General features: G+C 40.6%; 1 protein-coding gene across 2 annotated transcripts; it reads left to right on the top strand.

The window, feature by feature from the left end:
- Window positions 1–878: 878 nt before the first annotated feature.
- fam120b (family with sequence similarity 120 member B) lies at window positions 879–19,310 on the top strand. 2 transcript variants are annotated; one of them, XM_088992720.1, is made up of 15 exons: window positions 879–942; window positions 1,201–1,311; window positions 2,595–2,785; window positions 3,009–3,142; window positions 3,222–3,344; window positions 3,834–4,025; window positions 4,110–4,374; window positions 4,460–4,643; window positions 5,526–5,627; window positions 6,095–6,267; window positions 7,409–7,501; window positions 10,788–10,994; window positions 11,401–11,542; window positions 16,651–16,873; window positions 16,943–19,310. In XM_088992720.1, the coding sequence occupies exons 1-15, from the start codon at window positions 879–881 to the stop codon at window positions 16,971–16,973; spliced, it is 2,235 nt and encodes a 744-aa protein (XP_088848846.1). In that variant the 3' UTR covers window positions 16,974–19,310. The 2 variants fall into 2 exon arrangements, 1 of the variants encoding a protein (XP_088848846.1); XR_016114500.1 differs by lacking the exon at window positions 16,943–19,310 and having other exon boundaries at window positions 10,788–11,008; window positions 16,651–16,789.
- Window positions 19,311–20,145: the final 835 nt, after the last annotated feature.

Raw genomic sequence — 20,145 nt, forward strand, 5'->3', positions numbered from 1 at the left:
ACAGTGGGCCAACATGAAAGAAAAAAAAAAAACATATGACAAAACAAAAGACAAATACAAAATAAAAGCAGAGCTCTTGAAGATGACGGAAGTGGGACAAACATCTCAACATAACTCTGAAGACCAGATTTTTATTTTTCACTTGATATAAAAGTTTGACTAGTACAAATAACTGAAATTTTAGGACTGATGGATGAATTGAAACCTCACTGAGGGAAAAGTTACAGCTGAGTTCCCCTTTCCTTGAAGATCACTTGACTGTGAGAGGTGAATTGCCCTCCTACCCCACTGAGCATCTGGCTGGGGAACGACAGATGCTGACAGCTGGACTGACAGCTAGCATATGCCGCTTTCTTTATTTCTGCTAAACTCAGACAATAGAGCTGAGAAGGCGGGGGTTTATTGTATGGAGGGTAGACCTAATAGCTTGTGACTTTAGAAGAGTCTCTATTCTCCTGGAGAGCAATTAGTCCTGTTGAGTTTATGGGTGGACTGAGGCCACAGACACCAGTGGTCCATTTATATTCATACTACATTGAGATGTTCATCCTTTTCAAATTAAATCCATAACGGTTACTTTCTTGTTTTATTGTTTTTATTGTAAAGTGTCCTTGGGTCTGTTGAAAGGCGCTTGAAATTAAATGTATTATTATTATTATTATTATTATTATTATTATTATTATTATTATTATTATTATTATTATTATTATTATTATTATTATTATTATTATTATTATTTCCATTATGTCTGTATGTTTACACGTGCATGTTTTTATTTGTGGTTGACCACAAAAGATTCAGAACCCCATTTTAAACCGAGCCGTGTTGGCCGCATGCGCTCATCGAACACGTTTTGTTTTGGAACGCCGTGACGTCACATGACTCCGGAAGTCACAGCAAACCAAAACAGGGCGCTTTGCTGTATCACGCGAAATATTTCAAGTAAGTCGCACGACAAATGAGTTCTAAAACAACAACAAATAGTAGATCTTAAGTTTCTTTAGAAATGCACGGACAGCGGCTGTACCGTAACTAATGAAACTTGAAAATGGAAGCTAAGCTAATCGTTAGCATCAAGAAGAGACGAATTTTTAAAAGTAGCATCTGTAGCTCATTCGGACGTGACTACGTCAACATATATCAAGTAAACGCTTGGTCGATGCCACCGAATGAATGTTTTTGTGTGCTCCCTTTCTGTAGAAATGGGAGTTAAATGTCTCCAATATTTCATGGAGCGCTGCTGTCCAGAATCTTGCGTGACAGTCAATCTGAGAGAGATGGCCAAACAACATGTTTCCAAAACAACCGACAGTGCGTATATCTATAAGCCTCATGTATATTTGTCTTAAATTGTGTTGTTAAAGTCACTACACCCGGGAAAAAAATGTGCATGATCACGAAATGTTTAAGACATTTTCAACATTTTGTTCCTGACACAACCCCCGGATAAATACAGAGGGTTGTGTCAGGAAGGGCATCCGACGTAAAAGCTTGGCCAAAACAAACACGCGGATCAAACCTCTCAAGATTGAGGACACTGATTTGCTGTGGCGACCCCTTAAAGGGAAAAGCCGAAAGGAAAAGAAGAAGTTCATTTGGAATACAGCATTAACAAATCACCCAGTCTTATTCACAATATTTTTGACACGAAATAATGTTGACGTAATTTGCCAAATTCAGGTGCATTTGATGTCAAATTCCACATTTCTTTCAAATGAAATTACAGAAATCGAGTAATACAGATTAAATGTAATCTTAAAGGTGGAAATTGTATTTATTGTACTTTTTTAATGTCAGAAAAACATGTTATATATTGTTTCTATTTCCGCTTTATGCACAGACTGTACTTTGTGTGGAAAGTGAGTAATTTCATGGTACAACAAAATTAGCGATACTGATTTATTGGCACTCAATCATATAGGAATGTGCTGGGCAAACAATATAAAGTTGTGTTGACCACTTTTCTGTTCCATTTCTTTGCTGATCATCATATTTTTGCCGTTTCTCAGAATCAGAATCATCTTTATTGTTATTATTATTAAGTATGTACACACACAAGGAATTTGTTTCCGGTAGAACACGCTGCACTAGTATCATCATCAAAAAATTGCAAAGAGGCACTATACAGTTCTATTTGGGTTACTGTGTAAAGAGTTAATGGCTTGGGGGAAGAAGCTGTTTGAATATCTGCTGGATTTGGTGCGCATGGATCGGTAGTGCCTGCCTAAGTGGAGTAGCTGGAAAAGGTGGTGGGCAGGGTGCGGATGGTCCAGTCGGATTTTCCGCGCCTCGAGAGTGGGGAGGGCGGTGCCAATGATTTTTTTCCGCCGTCCTGACTGTCTGATGTCAGACTTTGTCTATTTGTGTGGCGGCCCCGAACCAAACGGTGATGGGAGAACACAGGATGGATTCGATGACAGCCGTGTACCTACTACTGTTTTCCAGTTTCTTCACTTTGAAGACAAACAAACAAACAAACAAATAAATAAATACCAGTTTCACTGAAATTTTAAGCCCCCTGTCTGAATTTACTATACCAGTGTATGCATTTCTACCTTGAAAATTGTATTCATTTTTATTTCCTTCTGGATCAGATCCCACAATCGTTGTGGATGGCATGGGCTGCCTGTGCCATTGGTACACGTGTACAGACTGGGTGTGCGGAGGTCAGTGGAAGGAGTACATGAGCATCCTGAGAAACTGGGTGGAGACGTTCACCTCTGCAGGAATCCGTCTTGTCTTCTTCTTCGATGGCATGGTTGAGGAGAACAAGAGACACGTGTGGGTGCGTAACACAAACAAACTCTTATTACAGTTACTTTAGTAATAATTGAATAAAACATTATTCTTGACTTCTTCATAGAGTTTCAGTCATAATGGCAAAGTTTAAGGCAAGCGGTTATGATATTGTGGCCCAGTTTGACAACCCCTGATCGATGTAGTGCCGGCTGAAATATCTTCCCTGTTCAACACTGGGTTGAAAATTGTTGTCTGATTCCTGTTTGCAGGTGAATCGGCGGCGACGAGTGAATTGGAATATATCTAAAATATTCCGTTACGTTAAGTTACATGGAGAGCAACCAGGCAAAGATCTCTTCAGTTTGCCATCTGGCTTGGCAACATTCACACGTTTTGCCCTCAGGTTTGCAATGAGTGATAATAATATAATAATGGTAGTAATAAAAATAATGATAATATTGTTTTTTTATGTGGTGGGGCAGGTCATTAGGTCAGGATGTTTTTTGCTCCATGCAGGAGGCTGACTATGAGATTGCCTGTTACGCCCGTCGCAATGCTTGCATGGGCATTTTGGGACAGGACTCAGACTTCGTCATTTTTAACAGGTTGGTTAACTTAAGGGGGTTATTTTTAGTTAAATTGGAATGTTATGGATTCATAAAAATGTGTTTTAATCTGAAAATTTATACAGTGGTTATTATTCTGTTGAAATATTGTTTCATCTTCATCCATGATACCAGACTAAACTGTTTATTCGAGGTTCTGACAGAAGAATTAGAGAAGTGGGAAAATCTACAAACATTTGGAGGAATGAAGTGTGATGACATGAATGAATTTTAAAAAAAAAGTCAGCCATCAAACCGCATCATCCCGAACACACAAAAATTGCTTACGACATTAATGAAAAAAATATGTAGTGGGACTTTTTTTTAACATTGCACCAATGTGCCTTGAGTTTGACTTTTTGCATCTTCACTGTCTGTTGTCACCGAGAAATCCCTGGTGTTGTTGACAAGTCAAAATGATTGTTGAAAATTTAAGAAAATGCACACAAAGTGCCAGATTTAAATGTGTCATCTTTGTTCTTTTTAAAGCGCTCCGTACTTATCAGTGGCAAAATTGGACTTGGACCACCTCACCACTATCCTGTACGACCGAGAGATACTTTACCATGCCATTGGATTGAATGTTTCTCAGTTACCGCTACTGGCCTGTCTTCTTGGAAATGATGTGGTGCCAGAGAACTGCATGCATGCGATCAGGAAAAATGCACTGGCAGCGTACCGGTGCGAATCTGGTCCTTTTTATCAGAGACTGTCATCATTAAAATATGAATATGATTAAAGACACAAAATGTACTTTTTTCCTAGGAAGTCGCATGATGAAGCCGATTCTGGTGTTCCTCAAGGTCAAATGGTGTTCGCTGTTTCCCAGTTTGTCAGTTCATTGTGGGGCACAGAGGAAGAAGAGACTGGGATCATCCCGACGACTCTGAAACTATTAGATGCAGAGAGAAAACTACTGGAAAAGGGAATTTGCTCCTATCTGCTGGCTGCACCGGATCTTCCTCAGGAGGATGCCACAGCTCATGTTCCCTCTACCTTTGAAAAATATGTCAGTCCAGAAATATTAAAGGTATGTCTAGTACCATGCCATATGTACATCTATAACTACTTTGCTGAGTCTCAACCATTTTTGCCTTTTGGTTGTCTCATGACAGGTTTGTAGAGAAACGCATGTATCGGCAGAGGGTTTCATGGTTTACAATGTCCTGTGTGAAGGAGTGATCGAATGTAGTAACAGTCTGGAGGACGAAGAAGATCATGAACTGTTGCCTCAGGCTATTGTTTTTAAGTCCGCCAGACAATGCATCTATGGTCTACTCCTCCTCAACAAGCACAATGGTACACACCAAAGACATACCAAAAAGCTGGGGTGCTCACTCTTTTTCCGCATGGTAACTATCTTTGAAATGACCAAGTCAAAATGATCTACCCATTATATTTATTAGGAAATATATTGAGGAATCTTGCAACTTATGTTTATGTATAACCACATACGTATGTGGCACAATACAACATAATGATGTACATTTTTTGCCATTACCTGACTTCACTCTGATATCTGGCAGACAAGATAAATGCACTTTGAAAATGTCATTGTGTAAAAAAAAAATCCTCCCAATCCACATGAAAGTGACATTCCAAACAGACGCTCCCCACCTTACGAACGAGATATTTTCTGAGCGGTCGTTCGTCAGGTGAATTTGTTTGTAAGTTTCTTCAGTGCTATATTTTATATGGAATCTATGTTTCAGTCAGACACTGAACGGGGAACTATAAAACACAGACGCTCTAACAGTCATAAAATAAATTCACACCTACTGTAGCACGACAACATTTTTATACGCTATCTTGCATTTAAGAGGAAAAAAACGAGAGAAAAATTAAGATGTAACCAACGACTAGCTTGTTATCTTTGCAACGTTCACGGGCGTTGTTTGAGCACGCACAGTGGTGCCTAATAATGAGATGTCATCTGATTGGTTGTCATGTTTATCAATCAAGTGAAGGGATGGCTGGTATGCTGACGTCTGTTATTTTTTCAAAACAACTCTACTTTATTTGGATAGCGTCTGTTCATGACAATGTCACATCACCTTGTAATGCGATCTACCAATAGCACCTTGGTGATCGACTGGTTGAACGCGAGCACCCCTGCCATTTTGCCTATCACCCACGGACTCCCATGGGCAAAGTCATACTTAAAACCTTGTGTGTTTTCAGACAGAAGTGAAAAACCTCCAGCCATCAGAGAGTGGATTGTTTATCCAGGCAACCCTTTGAATGAGCCTGACATGGTGCCCCCAGTGCCAATCTCCATCCCGGGTACAGTAATGCTTTTCTTGTGAAAATATTAATATCCTCATCTAATGCACACTGTAAAGACACCGCAAAGTCAATTCTTATATATGTTTGTAAATATATGAGGTACAGACTGTAATTGAGTGGTAGGTATCACAATACATCCTGTTTTCACTCAGACGACGGACAGTCGTTTTTGCTAAAATGGAAAATCGAATTGGATTGGATTGGATTTGTCTTTATTAGTCTTTCAGTGGAGAAATTTACATTTCACAGCAGCAAAGTGATAAAAGAAAAACAAAATATTATCTAATATAATATAATAATTGTGTGTTGTTTAACGAGCCATTCACTTTGAAAAACAGTCAGATTTCACCGTAATCACGACAAACCCAATTGCTCATTCCCAACATACCAAACGCATTCATTCAGTGTTTTTGAATCCTCCACCAAATACAGTACTTGAAATATTTATCGGTCTGGTTTTGTAGGTGAACAGCCCAGTCTGGACTTGCTGTGGTTCACTTCTGGCCCTGACGTTTCGGCTTTGCGTCTGATGACTTTTCTTTCAATATTTGACAGCCAGGAGTTTGCCGAATTGCATGGAGTCATTGAGGACAGTCTCCTGGCTGCTCTTTGTCTGGTCACCTATATTGCCCTGCAGGTACTACCTTGTAGAACACTAGAGCAGATTTTTACTTTGCGATATGATCATCTGTTCTTTTGTCAACAAGTGATGTGATGTTGTCGTTCATGGTGTGTTCGGCGACTTTGCCACAATTATGACCCAGAGTGACAAGTTTTCGCATTTAGAAACATCGGCAGCTGCTGTGATAACCACCCATTCTTTCATTTACCTCACCATTTTTCATACAGCGTTGCTTGACGTAACCAGTAGGCTACCAAATTATGATTGTCAATTGCTTTTTAATGCCGGACAATCTATTACATCTTTGCCCTCAGACAAATGACTTGTGAACAAGAAAGCAATACTTTGTTTGTCAAGAGGAATATCCAGATCATATTTACTTCCCATAATTTCATGAACACTTTGGTCCAGATTAATTTAAAAAATGGCTGTGTAGTCTGCATGTTTTTTTAGTTTAGATTTTTTCCTGCGATATCAAGATGAATTTCAGCCGGAAATGGTGATTTACAGGCTTCACGAAAATGTTTGCTTTTAGTATTTCGTCATTTCAAACATTTTAGGTCACCTCAAGTGAGAGGCTCAAAATTGGAAAATGAATGGATGGGTGTTTTTGGCTTCATGACATAACTACATACAAATATATGTGCCATGGTAAAGCTGATGTCACTGTTGCGGTTTTTATGGGTTCCAGGTTGATTTTTGACACAACTGTCAGATGTTTGCTTTTGTGATTGTGATTGAACTAGTCCCCCCCCCCCCCCCCCCCCGGCCCCCACACACACACACACACACCAAAAAAAAAACATCGCAACAGACAGGCAACCTGTTTGAGGGTCTGTTAGACGGGTAGACAAGCAAAGATGAGCGAACGGGCCAACAGACAACAGTGGCTGTTGTTGTCTGCGGGCCCGCTGTATTCACATTCGCTCACCCCTCGTTTGTTTGAATAGCTTCGGGGTTTGTTTGTTTTGAACACACACACACATACACATACGCGCACACACACACTGGCTGCTTTCTTTGCTGCATTCAGGATTGTTACTTTCCCTTGTGAGGATAACCCAAAGAAACCGACTCACTCAGAAGACACACCGGGATGCGATTGAATTTGAAAGCAATTTCTTTTTTGTACGTAACCATATATTTCTCTGTGTAGGTACCATCTTTATGTTCAGAGGATGTGGATGCTTACCTGAGTCAGGCTGTGTGTCTGAGGCTCCGATGTCTGCAAGAGCTTCAACGCATCGAGGTCAGCAAGTTTATTTCAACTCGATCAATATGTGATGCGTTTTTCCTATGTTTGAGAACAATGGCCGTTGTATACTTTACTGTAAACATGCTTCTCGTCAGAGAAAATGAAAAGGGGGGAATATAGAGAAACCCAAATAGTCTCTTGAATGGGGATCTCGTCGAGAAAACAAACAGCACAATTAGAAGTGGGCTTGTTATGTAAATGTTTTTGTTTGTGTTTTGTGTTTTTCTCCTTCCCCCCATCCCCCGCAACTTATCGTCTCTGTGTCTGTCTTGTCGAGACTATTACATCCAGCTCTTATTTTCAAACTGCAGTTCTTGTTCACTATCAACTTTCTTATTTTCCTTTTTGCTATTCCCTTCGAGGGATCGCCACAGCGAATCAGTGTCCTCCATCCAGCGGTTTGATTTGCATGTTTGTCGACTACATACGTGATATTTTGAGTTCCATTGTTACTCAAAACTGAGAATTAATTTTGCAAAGATAAAATCTTCAATATGGACTTTGTCATGAATGACAAATTGTTCCACTGTACCTACTGTAAAAACCAGTACATGTTCCTCCCAAGTGTGCCCTTTCACAAGCTTCATATTGCTATCATCAGGGAGTTGCAAACCTGCCTGTTGACTTTCTTAAAAAAGCAAACCTGACATCTAAAACCACTCAATATATGACACGTGTGGTTTGGTCCGCATCCGTTGTTTAAATGACAATTATTTACTGTTGTTTTAAAAAGTCACGATTCTTGCCAGAGAGGGATCTTCAAGTGTCTTACCAGCTTTTCCTAAAACCAGTCACTGCCTTGTTGTTGACCCTTTTATTTTCCCCGCTTAATTACCATACTTATTTTGTGTTTTGACTCTTCGTCTTTTGGCTACACAGTAATTAGGGCAATGTCTTGTATTTAATAGGTGATCTCTGGGAGAGGTTGGAGGCTCTTGGAGGGTGTGGGGCTGAAAATGATCAGTATAGATTCACCACTAAGCAGTCACAGACAAAAAGAATAATAGGCTTCTATATGTTTCACAATTGTCACAGATTTGAGTGTGTGTGCGTGTGTGTGTGTGTGTGTGTGTGTGTGTGTGTGTGTGTGTCTGTGTGTGTACGTGTGTATCCATTATTATATCTGTCTGTCTGTGTTTGCACAGTCAACTTGGGAAATGTATATTTAGAGAAGTCATTATCGTGTTGTGTATGTTCGCATTAATGTAAAATGAAACCAGCCATTTGTGTTTGTTTCGAAAGGAAAGAGGTTGCGGTTAGGTTTTGGGATGCCTTGTTTTCTTGCAGCATTCCTCCCTATGGAATTGCTTGTGCGTCTGTGTGTGCGTGCGTGTGTGTGGTGTGTGAGAAAGACGGAGAGTGTTCTGGCGACAGTCACCCGTCTGTCCCGGCACGCTCACCACATGGAGGTATTTACGTCAAACACACACCTCAATGAACAGCCCATATACACATGCACACATGTGCACAGTTTTCTGTCTTTTGTCCTACTTTGTGTTCTCATATTCTTATTCTTTGTTCCTCCTCCCGTCTTCTTTTTCTTCTTTGTGTCAGTTTGTTTGTGCGCTTCAGGCTTTTTCTGCGTCTGTCCATTGCCTCATTGTTTTCGGTGTGTGAAGCTGTGTTTGACTGGAAGCAGGTGACAGGCAGGGCTGGGTATGTGGCTGTATGTGTGTGTGTGTGTGTGTGTGTGTGTGTGTGTGTGTGTGTGTGTGTGTGTGTGCGTGTGTGTGTGTGTGTGTGTGTGTGCGTGCGTGCGTGCGTGCGTGTGTGTGCGTGTGCGTGTGTGTGTGTGTGTGTGTGTGTGTGTTTATAATCACAGCTATTAGTGCTATCTGCCAAGTGACAGGTGACAGCATGAAATGTGCACACAGTGAACATCTGCCTGCTGTCTTTGACTCTTTACAACATAATGCAACAAGCACTCTGTGGCCACATTAGAAATTGTAGCAAGTCCTTCACAGGCACATATTCATTCTGTATCTTCAGATTCTATTTAGTGACATTGTTGTCTGTCATACTAATTGAAACAGCATACAGTATTTCAACCCATGTCAGGGTTTAAAAAAAGCGTTACCCATCCTCAAAAAACGTTGAGCAAATGAGTCTATGTGACAAAATTGTTTGTGAACAGTACTTCTGTCATTGAAAAATTGAAAAGGTTATGTATTTACAGATTATATATATATATATATATATATATATATATATATATATATATATATATATATATATATATATATATATATATATATATATATTCTTCTTTATAAAAAATGTGTTTTTGTTTTAAAGTGATAAAGAAAAACAAAGATTGATTTTCCATTTGTAAATATGTAATTCACCGTATTTTCCGGTGTATAAGGCGCACCCAAAAGCCTTGATTTTTTTCAAAAGATCACCCTGCGCCTTATATGACGGTGTCCCTATTATGTGAAGTAATATTGAGCCACAACAAGGTCTCACAACTACTGTCAGCAGCCACGACTCCATTTCCCCGTGTGTAACCCCAGCCTCTAATATAGCGCCTTATATGGTGTGCCTTATATTAGGAAAACATTTCTATATTTATACATTATATTTGGATTTTTTTTTCATTCATTGAAGGTGTGCCTTATAGTCCGGTGCGCCTTATATATGGAAAAAGTTTGAAAATACACCATTCATTGGGGGTGCACCTTCTACGCTGGTGCGCCTTATACACTGGAAAATACGGTATGCAGTAAGATCTTCAGTGGATTTTGGGCTTCTTTGAACAGTCAAATCTCGTTGCCTGACTACCCCCTTTCATGAACTTTTGTCGAAAAGATTATCAGTTCAAAGCAAGATGAAACCACACTTCCTTTCCAATTTAGGGAAATGTAGCACTGCTTAAAATTAATTCTTTGTGATCACTAAATTAGGTTTGGGTCATTGTCTGAGGTCTGTTGCTTTAATGTTGCTACCAGAAAAATTACAGTTAACATCTGCCTTGCTGTCAGACAGGTTGGTCAGAAGAAATTAATCCTTAAAGTAGATTGATGATACCCTTTCAAAGTGTTTCCTCCAACTACTTCCCAGTAATCTCTCTTTGATAAGAACACAAAGAAAAGTAGCAAAGCAAAATCATGAATCCCAAAAAGCCAAATGTCCAAGACTGAGCTGTGTACTGAAAGAACGAAAAGTGACATGATGCAAACTCATGCTTCTTCTTTTCCAAGTGCCGCAACAGATGATCAAACAAAGCATCAAACTATTTGTAACCAAGCAAATATAATTCCAAAGTTCTCTCCCCCCCCAGCTGCCATTCCTCTGCAGCCGAGCAATCCAACTGGGCTCTCTCTACGTCCGGGGACTGAGCTACATGCTGGGAGCCAACTGTGCTAGTGGCTCCCCACTGCCCAACGATGCCCTCATGCCTTGGCAGAGTTTTGATGGACAGCTCTTCCACTCAAAATACCTGCTGGCGCATAAGCGCACTGAGCAAGCAAGGCTGCTGGACAATCATGTGAGTGGAAACAGGTATAGATACACCTTAATTGGTACACCTGCATGGTTGAAAGACAACTTCATATTTTAGCCTGTTGTGGTGCAAGTGGTGTTGCTGAAAGCATACATTCTAATGATGACCCAAGTCTTAAATACAACAATTAGTGAATTTGAAATGCAATATGCATGACTTGCATTTTCATGGAAACAGTTGTCTCCCCTTGAAACTAAAACCACGAATGACATGTTCAAATAAATGCTTGACATGGATCTTCAAATAAGTAAATGTATTTATATTGTTTGGATGTGTTCAACGATGCGTCCGATGTGTGTGTACGTATCAGTAAAATGATGTCATAAGTCAGACCTGATTAATAATAATAATACACAGCACCTTTTTTTGTTATTGTTTGCTCCCTTTCCAGCCGCCCAGCCTTGCCTTGTTTCTCCAGCTGAAAGAGAAACATTTAGAAGTGTGCAAGAAGAGAAACAGGGTCTTGCAGTTTCAATCCAAAATTAACAAGCTCGGGCAAAGTCATAGTCAACGATACAGAGATGGACGTACAGGTGACTGATTTTCTCTGAAACATACTTCATCTGTGTTCATTTCAGTTTTATTACTTTGCAATTGAAAGTAAGACCAACCTTTAAGGCTCAAACACTGAGCACACTGGTCTCGTATAAATTGTTATGATCTTGAAAAGGCCTCACATTTGAGAATTGTTTGAACAATGAACACCGGACCTTAAAATACTCGCGGTGCCAAATGTTTAAATCTGACCGTTGATCAATGGTTGTAGTTCTCTGATCACCCTCAATGAATGACATTACCCAGGGGTCTGTCACACCGAATACTTTGGCTTAGTCGACTGTAACTAGCTGCATGTGTGCCGTGGTCTTTGATACACGCACGCATGCACACGCGCACACACACACACGGCTGCAAGCCCATGTGGACGCCTGAATCCAACACTTGCTTTTGTCAGTACACTAGTAATAGCATGTTTCTGTTTATAGGGTGGGAGCACTCTATTTTAAGACACACAACAACAATGATTACAGGCTTCTCGTTACGTCTCAAAACCCCCCATCAGACCCCACTCGGCCCTCGGCTCCCCTTTACCTCACGGGTTCCCATACGATAGTCCTTTTATCTTCTTTGTCCTGTCTTTACCTCCTCATTTCCAGCAGCGTTTTCACACCTTGCCATCTTTTACCCTCTTTCTGTGTAATTAAAAAAGCTATGAACAACGGACAAGAAACACAGAACAGTTTTAACACTCCAAAATGAAGAAAAAAAAATACCCGCAGCCCGTTTAATCCCTCCAATTATTCATCGCATTGGATATGTAGAGTGAAAAACATAGATGATTAGTAAGTAAACTTGAAATCAATGTATCATCAATACAAGAATCTTGCTTGGAATTTTACTGATGAGCACCATCAGCTTTGGTAGAATTCTCATGACTTCATTTACCGTATTTTCCAGTCTATAAGGCGCACCCAAAAGTATTCATTTTCTTCAAAAGATGACCCTGCGCCTTATACTCCGGTGCACCTTATATGGTAAAAGTTTGAAAATACACAATTCATTGAGGCTGCGCCGAATACGACAGTGCGCCTTACACACCGGAAAATATGGTATTTCTTTTTTTAATCTAACATTTAGTGATGCTACACTCAGCCTGAGTGGCAGAAACATTGTTGTCGAATAAAATAAATTCTTTTCTGTGCTTATTGACAAACTATACATTACAGGTATCGTTGCCGAAAGAAAATGAATCACAACATTCATTCTGAAGTTTCTGAGCAAATCTGTTGGAGAATATATACTCGTTTGTTGACCATTGTGCATTCGACCAATACAAGACTACATTACTTTGTTTTTCATTTGGCAGCCTATCTTTTGGATGCACTAATTTTTGCCTTAAGGTTTTTTTTTATCGGTTTGAAATAAGTAGGAATTTTGTGTTGCCACAGGACTAGTTTTTCAGAAACTCCTGCAATGTAAGCTACTGCTACTCCTCTCCTTTTTGGATATTACGAATTTTTGGTTTCATTCCCTATTCTTTCTTTCTGACATTTGTTAAATGACCACTGAGGGTACCCACAGTTAGTGAGTGCTCTCCTGATATGTTTAGACTCCTTTTCGCTACCTTCGTTCTCAAAAAAAAAGATAGACTGCCAAATAAAAAACAAAGTAATGTAGTTTATTCAAGACATTGTAAGAATGAAAATTGTAAAGAGCAGTACATTGGGGAGACTAAACAAATTCTCAAAAAAAGACTTTATCAACATTGCAGGGATATTACTAGTGGGCATCAATCGGCAGTACATATGCACCTAAAAGCTAGCAACCACTCATTTGACGACAATGAGGTTATAATCTTAGCGAAAGAACATAGATGGTTTGAAAGTGGAGTGAAATAAGTGATTTTCATAAAACAGCTAAATCCTTCTTTAAACCGATATGGTGGGGTGAGGTTCAATTTGGATCGTTTGTACAACCGCCTACTTTTGCAAAATAGGATTAGGAATACTGATGAGGTGGAAGTGGGGCATTTAGGCCAGTCGTTAGTCAGGACAATAGGAACAATCAGTGGAGTGGCAGGGAGTAGTCCTCTGCTCCCCCCAACCTGAGAGCAGGGACCTATCATAGCAGAGTCCGGCACCGCCAGGTCTGGACTGTAGGGATATATATATATAGGGCCTAAACTACCAGTAAGACTTTAGTTTGCTGGCGAAGTTTCTTGGATAAGAAGTGAAACGTCCGACACCTTCAAAGAAGTACAGATGACGGCTGAAGAAACCTTTTCATCGATGGACCACTCCTGTACGACTGAGAGCTTACACAGACGTTCCACAATACAAATAAATCTTTGACCAGCATTGAGTACACTAAAACTATTTCCAGTCAAAGTTTTGACGGGCAACCTTTCTGAAATGTTGATTGAAATGCTCATCTTTACACAAGTGAAGTAATAAGCTTTTCAAATAACTCATGTTTGTTGTAAAAAAAAACCTATTATTACTCTCCACCACTTGCTGGCCAGTTATTGAGCATGTGTCAGAAGCAGCATGTGAAATGTGAACCTGTCGTTTTGATGCAACTCCTGTGAATTTTGGTGAACATTTTTTTTTTCTTTTTAAGCAGCAACTTGTGCCAAGTTGGTTTACCTCAAATTGTCTGCTCTTTACTCAAGTCAAGCTCTGCAGGTCTCAGGAGGATGCTGTGCCCTCGCACTTCCCATCATTACTTCAGACGTGTGTGTGTGCGTGTGAGAGTTGTGTTGTCGCTTTGTGGTGTCGTACCAGGCCTTGCTGGGTTTGTGTTTGTAATCAGGCCCAATTTAGCTCAGCAAATCTCTCTCCATTCTAAATCTCTGTTTAACCATGAATCTACTTTCCTCCCCTTGGTTGTTTTCAGTCTGTCGAACTACTATGCATCCGACCATCTTGGGTCTCTTTTAACAGCTTTAATTTTATAGTAAGCCCTTTGTGATCTTAAAGCGTCCAACATACCAAGAGATGTAAATTTCATCCAGGCAAACATTTTCTCAATCATAGGTGACCCTTTTGTCCTTGTTCGTTCCACGTGAATTTGCCACTGGTAGGCTGATGTACTAACCCAGGGGTGGGCAAACTTTTTGACTAACGGGCCACAATGGGTTCTAAAATGTGACAGAGGGGCCGGGCCAGGAGCATTTGGAGGGAGTGTTTGGGCCGGATATACTAAACCTAAAGCATTAAATGTAGTGTGTGCAAACCTCATAGCAGAGTAAGAACACTACAACCCAATTTATTAACTGTCGTTCAAATGTGAAAAATTGCCCTTATCAATTAATAAAATTGTCTTAAGGAATATGCAAGATATGGCATTTTCATACTATTTCGCAGATACTGGGAGGAGGAAATGTAAATAGATTAAAAAAACATACGCACTGTGATTTATCAAGATTGTGTCTGTTTTTAATAAGTTTCAATTGAAGGTGCAAAGTTATTGAAATCAACATTAATTGAAAAATGGAATCACTTTCAACATTCAAAACATATTATTATACAACGAACTACTCAAGTTCAATAATATCTACTTGTGTTAAACTCCGCAAAATCATGGATGGATTGTCCTGACCGCGCGCTCTACAAACTCGCCACGGATGCCCTTGCCTTGACGTGCAAATAGTACACGTGTTTTGTAACCTGTAGTTGAAATTTGCATACTCGCCACGGCAGCCAATCAGAAGCCTGCGTCGTGCTTCCGACTTTCCCAAGCGTTATAAGGTCGTGCATTTGCATATCATTTTCCAAAATAGATGCACAGTCAACTTCACAGTACCTCAGCCCAGAAGAAAGATTCAAAATAAGCTAACAAAATTTGTGACGCTACAAAACGTAAATTTACATTATACCGTGACTGTAAAGTGTACTTGAGAATTATGAAAGGCGCTTAGTGGCATGAACCAGACAACACAATGCAAACAATGCACTGTGTACCATGACGACAAACGTCAACTGGAGAAAAATCTTCAGCCACGGATATTTACCGTCAATTAAGAAAGGTAGCATTTTTGGTAGCTGCAGCGCTAATTTAAAAAATAAACTTTATACTATGCAACAATGTTATTTATTGTGTTTCAAATTATGAAATATGTGGCAGGCAGCTTTTCAGAGTTGTCTTCCCTGTTGTCCGCTAACTTTTTGTCATGATTTTCAGACACTGTTTTTACTATAATTTGGAAAAGTTCGGCGGGCCGGATTAAAAAGCCTAACGGGCCATATGTGGCCCGCGGACCGTAGTTTGCCTATGGCTGTACTAACCAGTTGACCACAGTGCAGAGTTTTATGAAAAGTTAATTTTATCATTGCACATACCTGTCAACCTTGGCTAAAAGCTGCCCTTATAAATGATTATTGGATTGGATTTGCCTTTATTAGTCTCGCAGTGGAGAAATTTACATTTCACAGCAGCAAAGTGATGAAAGGAATGAAAGTAGAAAAACAAAATACATGAGCTGCTGGAAAGGCAGCCACTCTCGCGGCGCCGTCTTGAAGTCAAAAGAACAAAAAAAAACTAAAGCAGGAAGCAGGCTTCTGATTGGCTGCCGTGCAGAGTATGCAAATTGCCAAGCGAACCGGTTTGTATACGTTTCATTTTTGGTTTTGATGAATGAAAGTATTTGCGTTTTAGTACGATAGTGATATCGTGTGTGGTTGTTGGCTGTATGAACCGTTTTGTGAAAAGATCCGGGTTAAAATGTCACCGAATACCTATCGCTGAAGGACAACAGGTTCGTTTGGCGATTTGCATCCTCGGCACGGCAGCCAATCAGAAGCCTGCTTCGTGCTTTGGACTTTCCCGAGCGTTATAAGGTCGTGCATTTGTGTATCATTTTCCGAAGTAGATGCACAGAACCTCAGCCCCAGAAGAAAAATTCAAATGAAGCTAACATAATTTATGACGCAACAAAACGTAAATGTACATTATCCCGTGACTGTAAAGTGTCCTTGCACATCGCGGGCGTCCGGGCGGACGTTATTTCAGACACTGATTTATGACATCTGATCTCACGGCTGATCTTCATTTTTATTGCATTGTTAAATATTATGCTCACTTATCCATTGAATAATTCAAAACTTGTGAGGGTAAACAGGATTTTCAACTCCTGTGCCTTCAGCTGAAGTTGACAACTGGCGGGAGACTGGGCAGCGAAGTGGTGGAAACAGCAGAGCCAAACTACAAGAGAGACCGGCACACAGAGGAAGGGGAGGCGACCAATATTTCCACCCTTGCTCTCGTCCTTTCCCAGTGGATGAAGGAGCTCAGAACATGAGCGTTCGACCAGAACACACTCGGAGTCAGTGGCGTCCTAACAGAGGGCGATACCGGTTGGCTCCCAGGTAACATTGGCCGAGGTGTTTAATCATCACATTCGGTCATGGTCACTCATTTGGAATTCCTCCTCTCAGATGGCGTCCGCCTCCTGCTCCTGGAATGTAACTCCACCCTGTCATAGCGGAGAGGATTAGAGTGCAGAACTTGAAGAGTTAAGAGGGGAGGAAGGAGCTGATGAAAGGCATCACAGAATGAAGTCACTCTGAACAAACCGATTAGACGTCAAGAATGTTTGACTAAAGGATGCAGTGGCAGGGATTACGGCGAGAGAATTGAGAGTTAAGGAAATAGAAATTTGTCATTTTTGTCAGATTTATCAATTTTATTTTTTCATGAGGAAGAAGACCAATCCAATCACTCGTCACAGTTCGAACCTGCTGTGACGGAAAACAAAATAGACGCTATCAAGAAACAAATATAGCCACATTTTTTTTAAATTTTAAAATTACAATTTGGCTTGAAAAGAGGGTCAGTGCTTAATCGTCAAACCTTTTTTATAGTATCCATGACCACATATGTACCATATTTTCCAGTGTATAAGGTGCACCGGACATTAAGGCGTACCTTCAATGAATGAAAAATGTTTTCCAAATATAATATATAAATACATAAAAGTTTTCCAAATATAAGGCACACCACATTATAAGGTGCTACATTAGACGCTGGGTTTACGCACGACTTCTTCTACGGGGGGAAATGGAGTCGTGGCTGCTGACAGTAGTTGCTTGACCTGTTGTGGATCAATATTACTTCACAAATAAGGTGCACCTGCCTATAAGGCGCTGGGTCATCGTTTGAAGAAATCAAGGCTTTTGGGTGCAATTTATACACCGGAAAATACGGTAATCCATGACAAAGACCACCCCTGTCATCTACTAATTTACAAAGGCGGGTTTTGTAGTACTCCGTCACTTCTTTCTGTGTCTCTCCTATAATTGGTGTGCTTTGTTGGCATGATTTTTGGAACTCCATTACCATGTACATACTGCAATACACTGTCCAGAATAAGGAGTGTTGTCTCTTCTGGCAGATGTAAATTCCACACTTTGAAAACTGCTTATTAGTGGATCTGCGGTCATGTGACTGCCTGGCTCCATCCGATTAATAAGATGGAGTCATTTAATGTCGCTAGCCCGTATGTTTGATTGTTCAATTACGAAAATGTAATAATGGAGTTAAGTGCGTTGGTACCCACCTCTACCTGAGAGAGAGAGAAGCGGCAGGATGTTGTGTGGGGAAGCAAATGAGAAAAGGCTGATTAAAAAAGTTGGGTGTGAGGGCACGCAACTGAGGAAAGGAAATTTAGGACTGTCGTCACGAGGTCAAGTCTTCGCGATGACGAAAGCAGCGGGAGTAGGTGGAATGGAGGAACTACTAAGAATAGACAGAGCAGCAGAAAACAGGAAGAGATAGAAGAAAAGGTGCTACGTTGGGAGAGAGGGGAAAACTTACAGGTTGGGAATTGATGGTCTGTTGTGTTTTTTCAACCACAGGAAACCTTGTTGGCTTCCTCTTTCTATATGTGCATGCACGGGTGTGGTTCTAACAGAAGCATGTACACAAACATGCAGTCAAGCCCATTGGAATCCTCCGGTCTGGGATTGCTGAATTCAACTGTTTCCCCTCCTTCAGTGGCTATTGAATTAGTTGTTTTCTCGGTTCCAAAGCTTTTATAGCCAATGGAGGCAATTTCCCATTGGGTGAAAAGTGGAATGAGTGTGAATGAAAATACTATCACCATAAACGTTACATGTATTTACATTCAACGTCGCGTTTTGGTTTGCGAACAACGGATAGCACTGTTGAGCCACGCCTGCAGCTGCACAGGTGCTGGTCATTTTAATCAATGGCAGTTAAAAGGACTCCCGGCACGACCATTCAGTGTCGGGTCGTTTGTTTGACCCTGTCAGATTTGTTTTGTGTCAGGTTTGTTATGTTTTCAGTCATGTTTTAGTCATGGTTTTGTTTGTTACTTTGGACCGTTTTGTTCTGACGACTGTCGTTTTTGATTTAGTTCCTGCCAACTTTATTTAATACAATTTGTCAAAAACACCTTGCTCCTCCCTCCTGTCTGCTTTATTTTTGGTCCGCCGCTACCTTGCAAATCGTGACATTCAATATTGTGAAAATGATTCCTGGTTGACAGTCTTGGGCACATTACCCGGGCAATACTATCTGGTTCCTTTCTTGACCTGTATGCACTGCAATTGTCATGAGTCACGGACACACTCTATTATTTTGTATTATTCTACAGATGTACGCACAACGGTGACACATGCATCCACATATGTGAAAGATATATTCGGTGACTATCTAAATAGCTTCTGTCTTTACAGTTTATGCCTAGAAATACAAATTTAGTTCATTAGTGCAGGCCAAAAAAAAAAACGAGAGAGCAACCCCCATAACATATGTGAGGCTGTGTATGGGCTTATGATTAAAAAGTGTTCCGTTGAATTGATGTGAGAATGAGAAAAAGAAAAGAGAGAAAGAGAGAAAGAGAGTTTGCTTGCAATGAATTGTTGAAGTGTGCTGAAAGCCTGCCTCTTCTTCTCTTACCTGTGGCCATTCTACTCTCCATCATCCCTCCCTCCCACTGTCCTCCCTGCGTTTTTGAATGAATGCATTTTGACGAGTGGAACATATGCTGCTGGTTGTTCAATACCCTCCCTCTGAGCCAGAGCGCATCCATGTGTGTGTCAGAAAGAGTGAGAAAGAGAGAGCATTATTCGTGCGTGTGTGTGTGCGTGCGTTCGTGTGTGTGTGTGTGTGAGTGTGTGCGCGTGTGCGTGTGCGTGTGTGTGTGTGTGTGTGCGTGTGCGTGTGCGTGTGTGTGTGTGTGTGTGTGTGTGTGTGTGTGTGTGTGTGTGCGTGTGTGTGTGTGCGTGTGTGTGTGTGTGTGTGTGTGTGTGTGTGTGTGTGTGTGCGTGTGTGTGAGCATTGAAACGTGCCTCCTGTTGCACATCGGCCATCTGTTCCTTGAATGGACTGATGGAGTACTGCTGTAACCATGGCGATAGGCCATTCAGTCAAATGGCACCATCAAGCCACCCCTGGCTGTTTTGTGTGTTTGTGTGTATTTATGTTTATGTTCAGGAATGGAATTGACTGGCCAAGTGGAGGAATTCCCACGTGTTGATAAAAGCACGCTGACGATGTATGCAGGATTGTTTCCCATAAACTCAACAAACATCATATGCTGTGAGTTGAATCTGATTTTGTTTAATTAATCAAACTATTGTTGATTTAGCCAGGGAAGAAAGTAAATATACTTGTG

Source organism: Hippocampus bargibanti, linkage group LG03 (assembly GCF_051943395.1).
Source record: "Hippocampus bargibanti isolate YZ-2025 linkage group LG03, ASM5194339v1, whole genome shotgun sequence".
Classification (NCBI taxonomy): Eukaryota; Metazoa; Chordata; class Actinopteri; order Syngnathiformes; family Syngnathidae; genus Hippocampus; species Hippocampus bargibanti.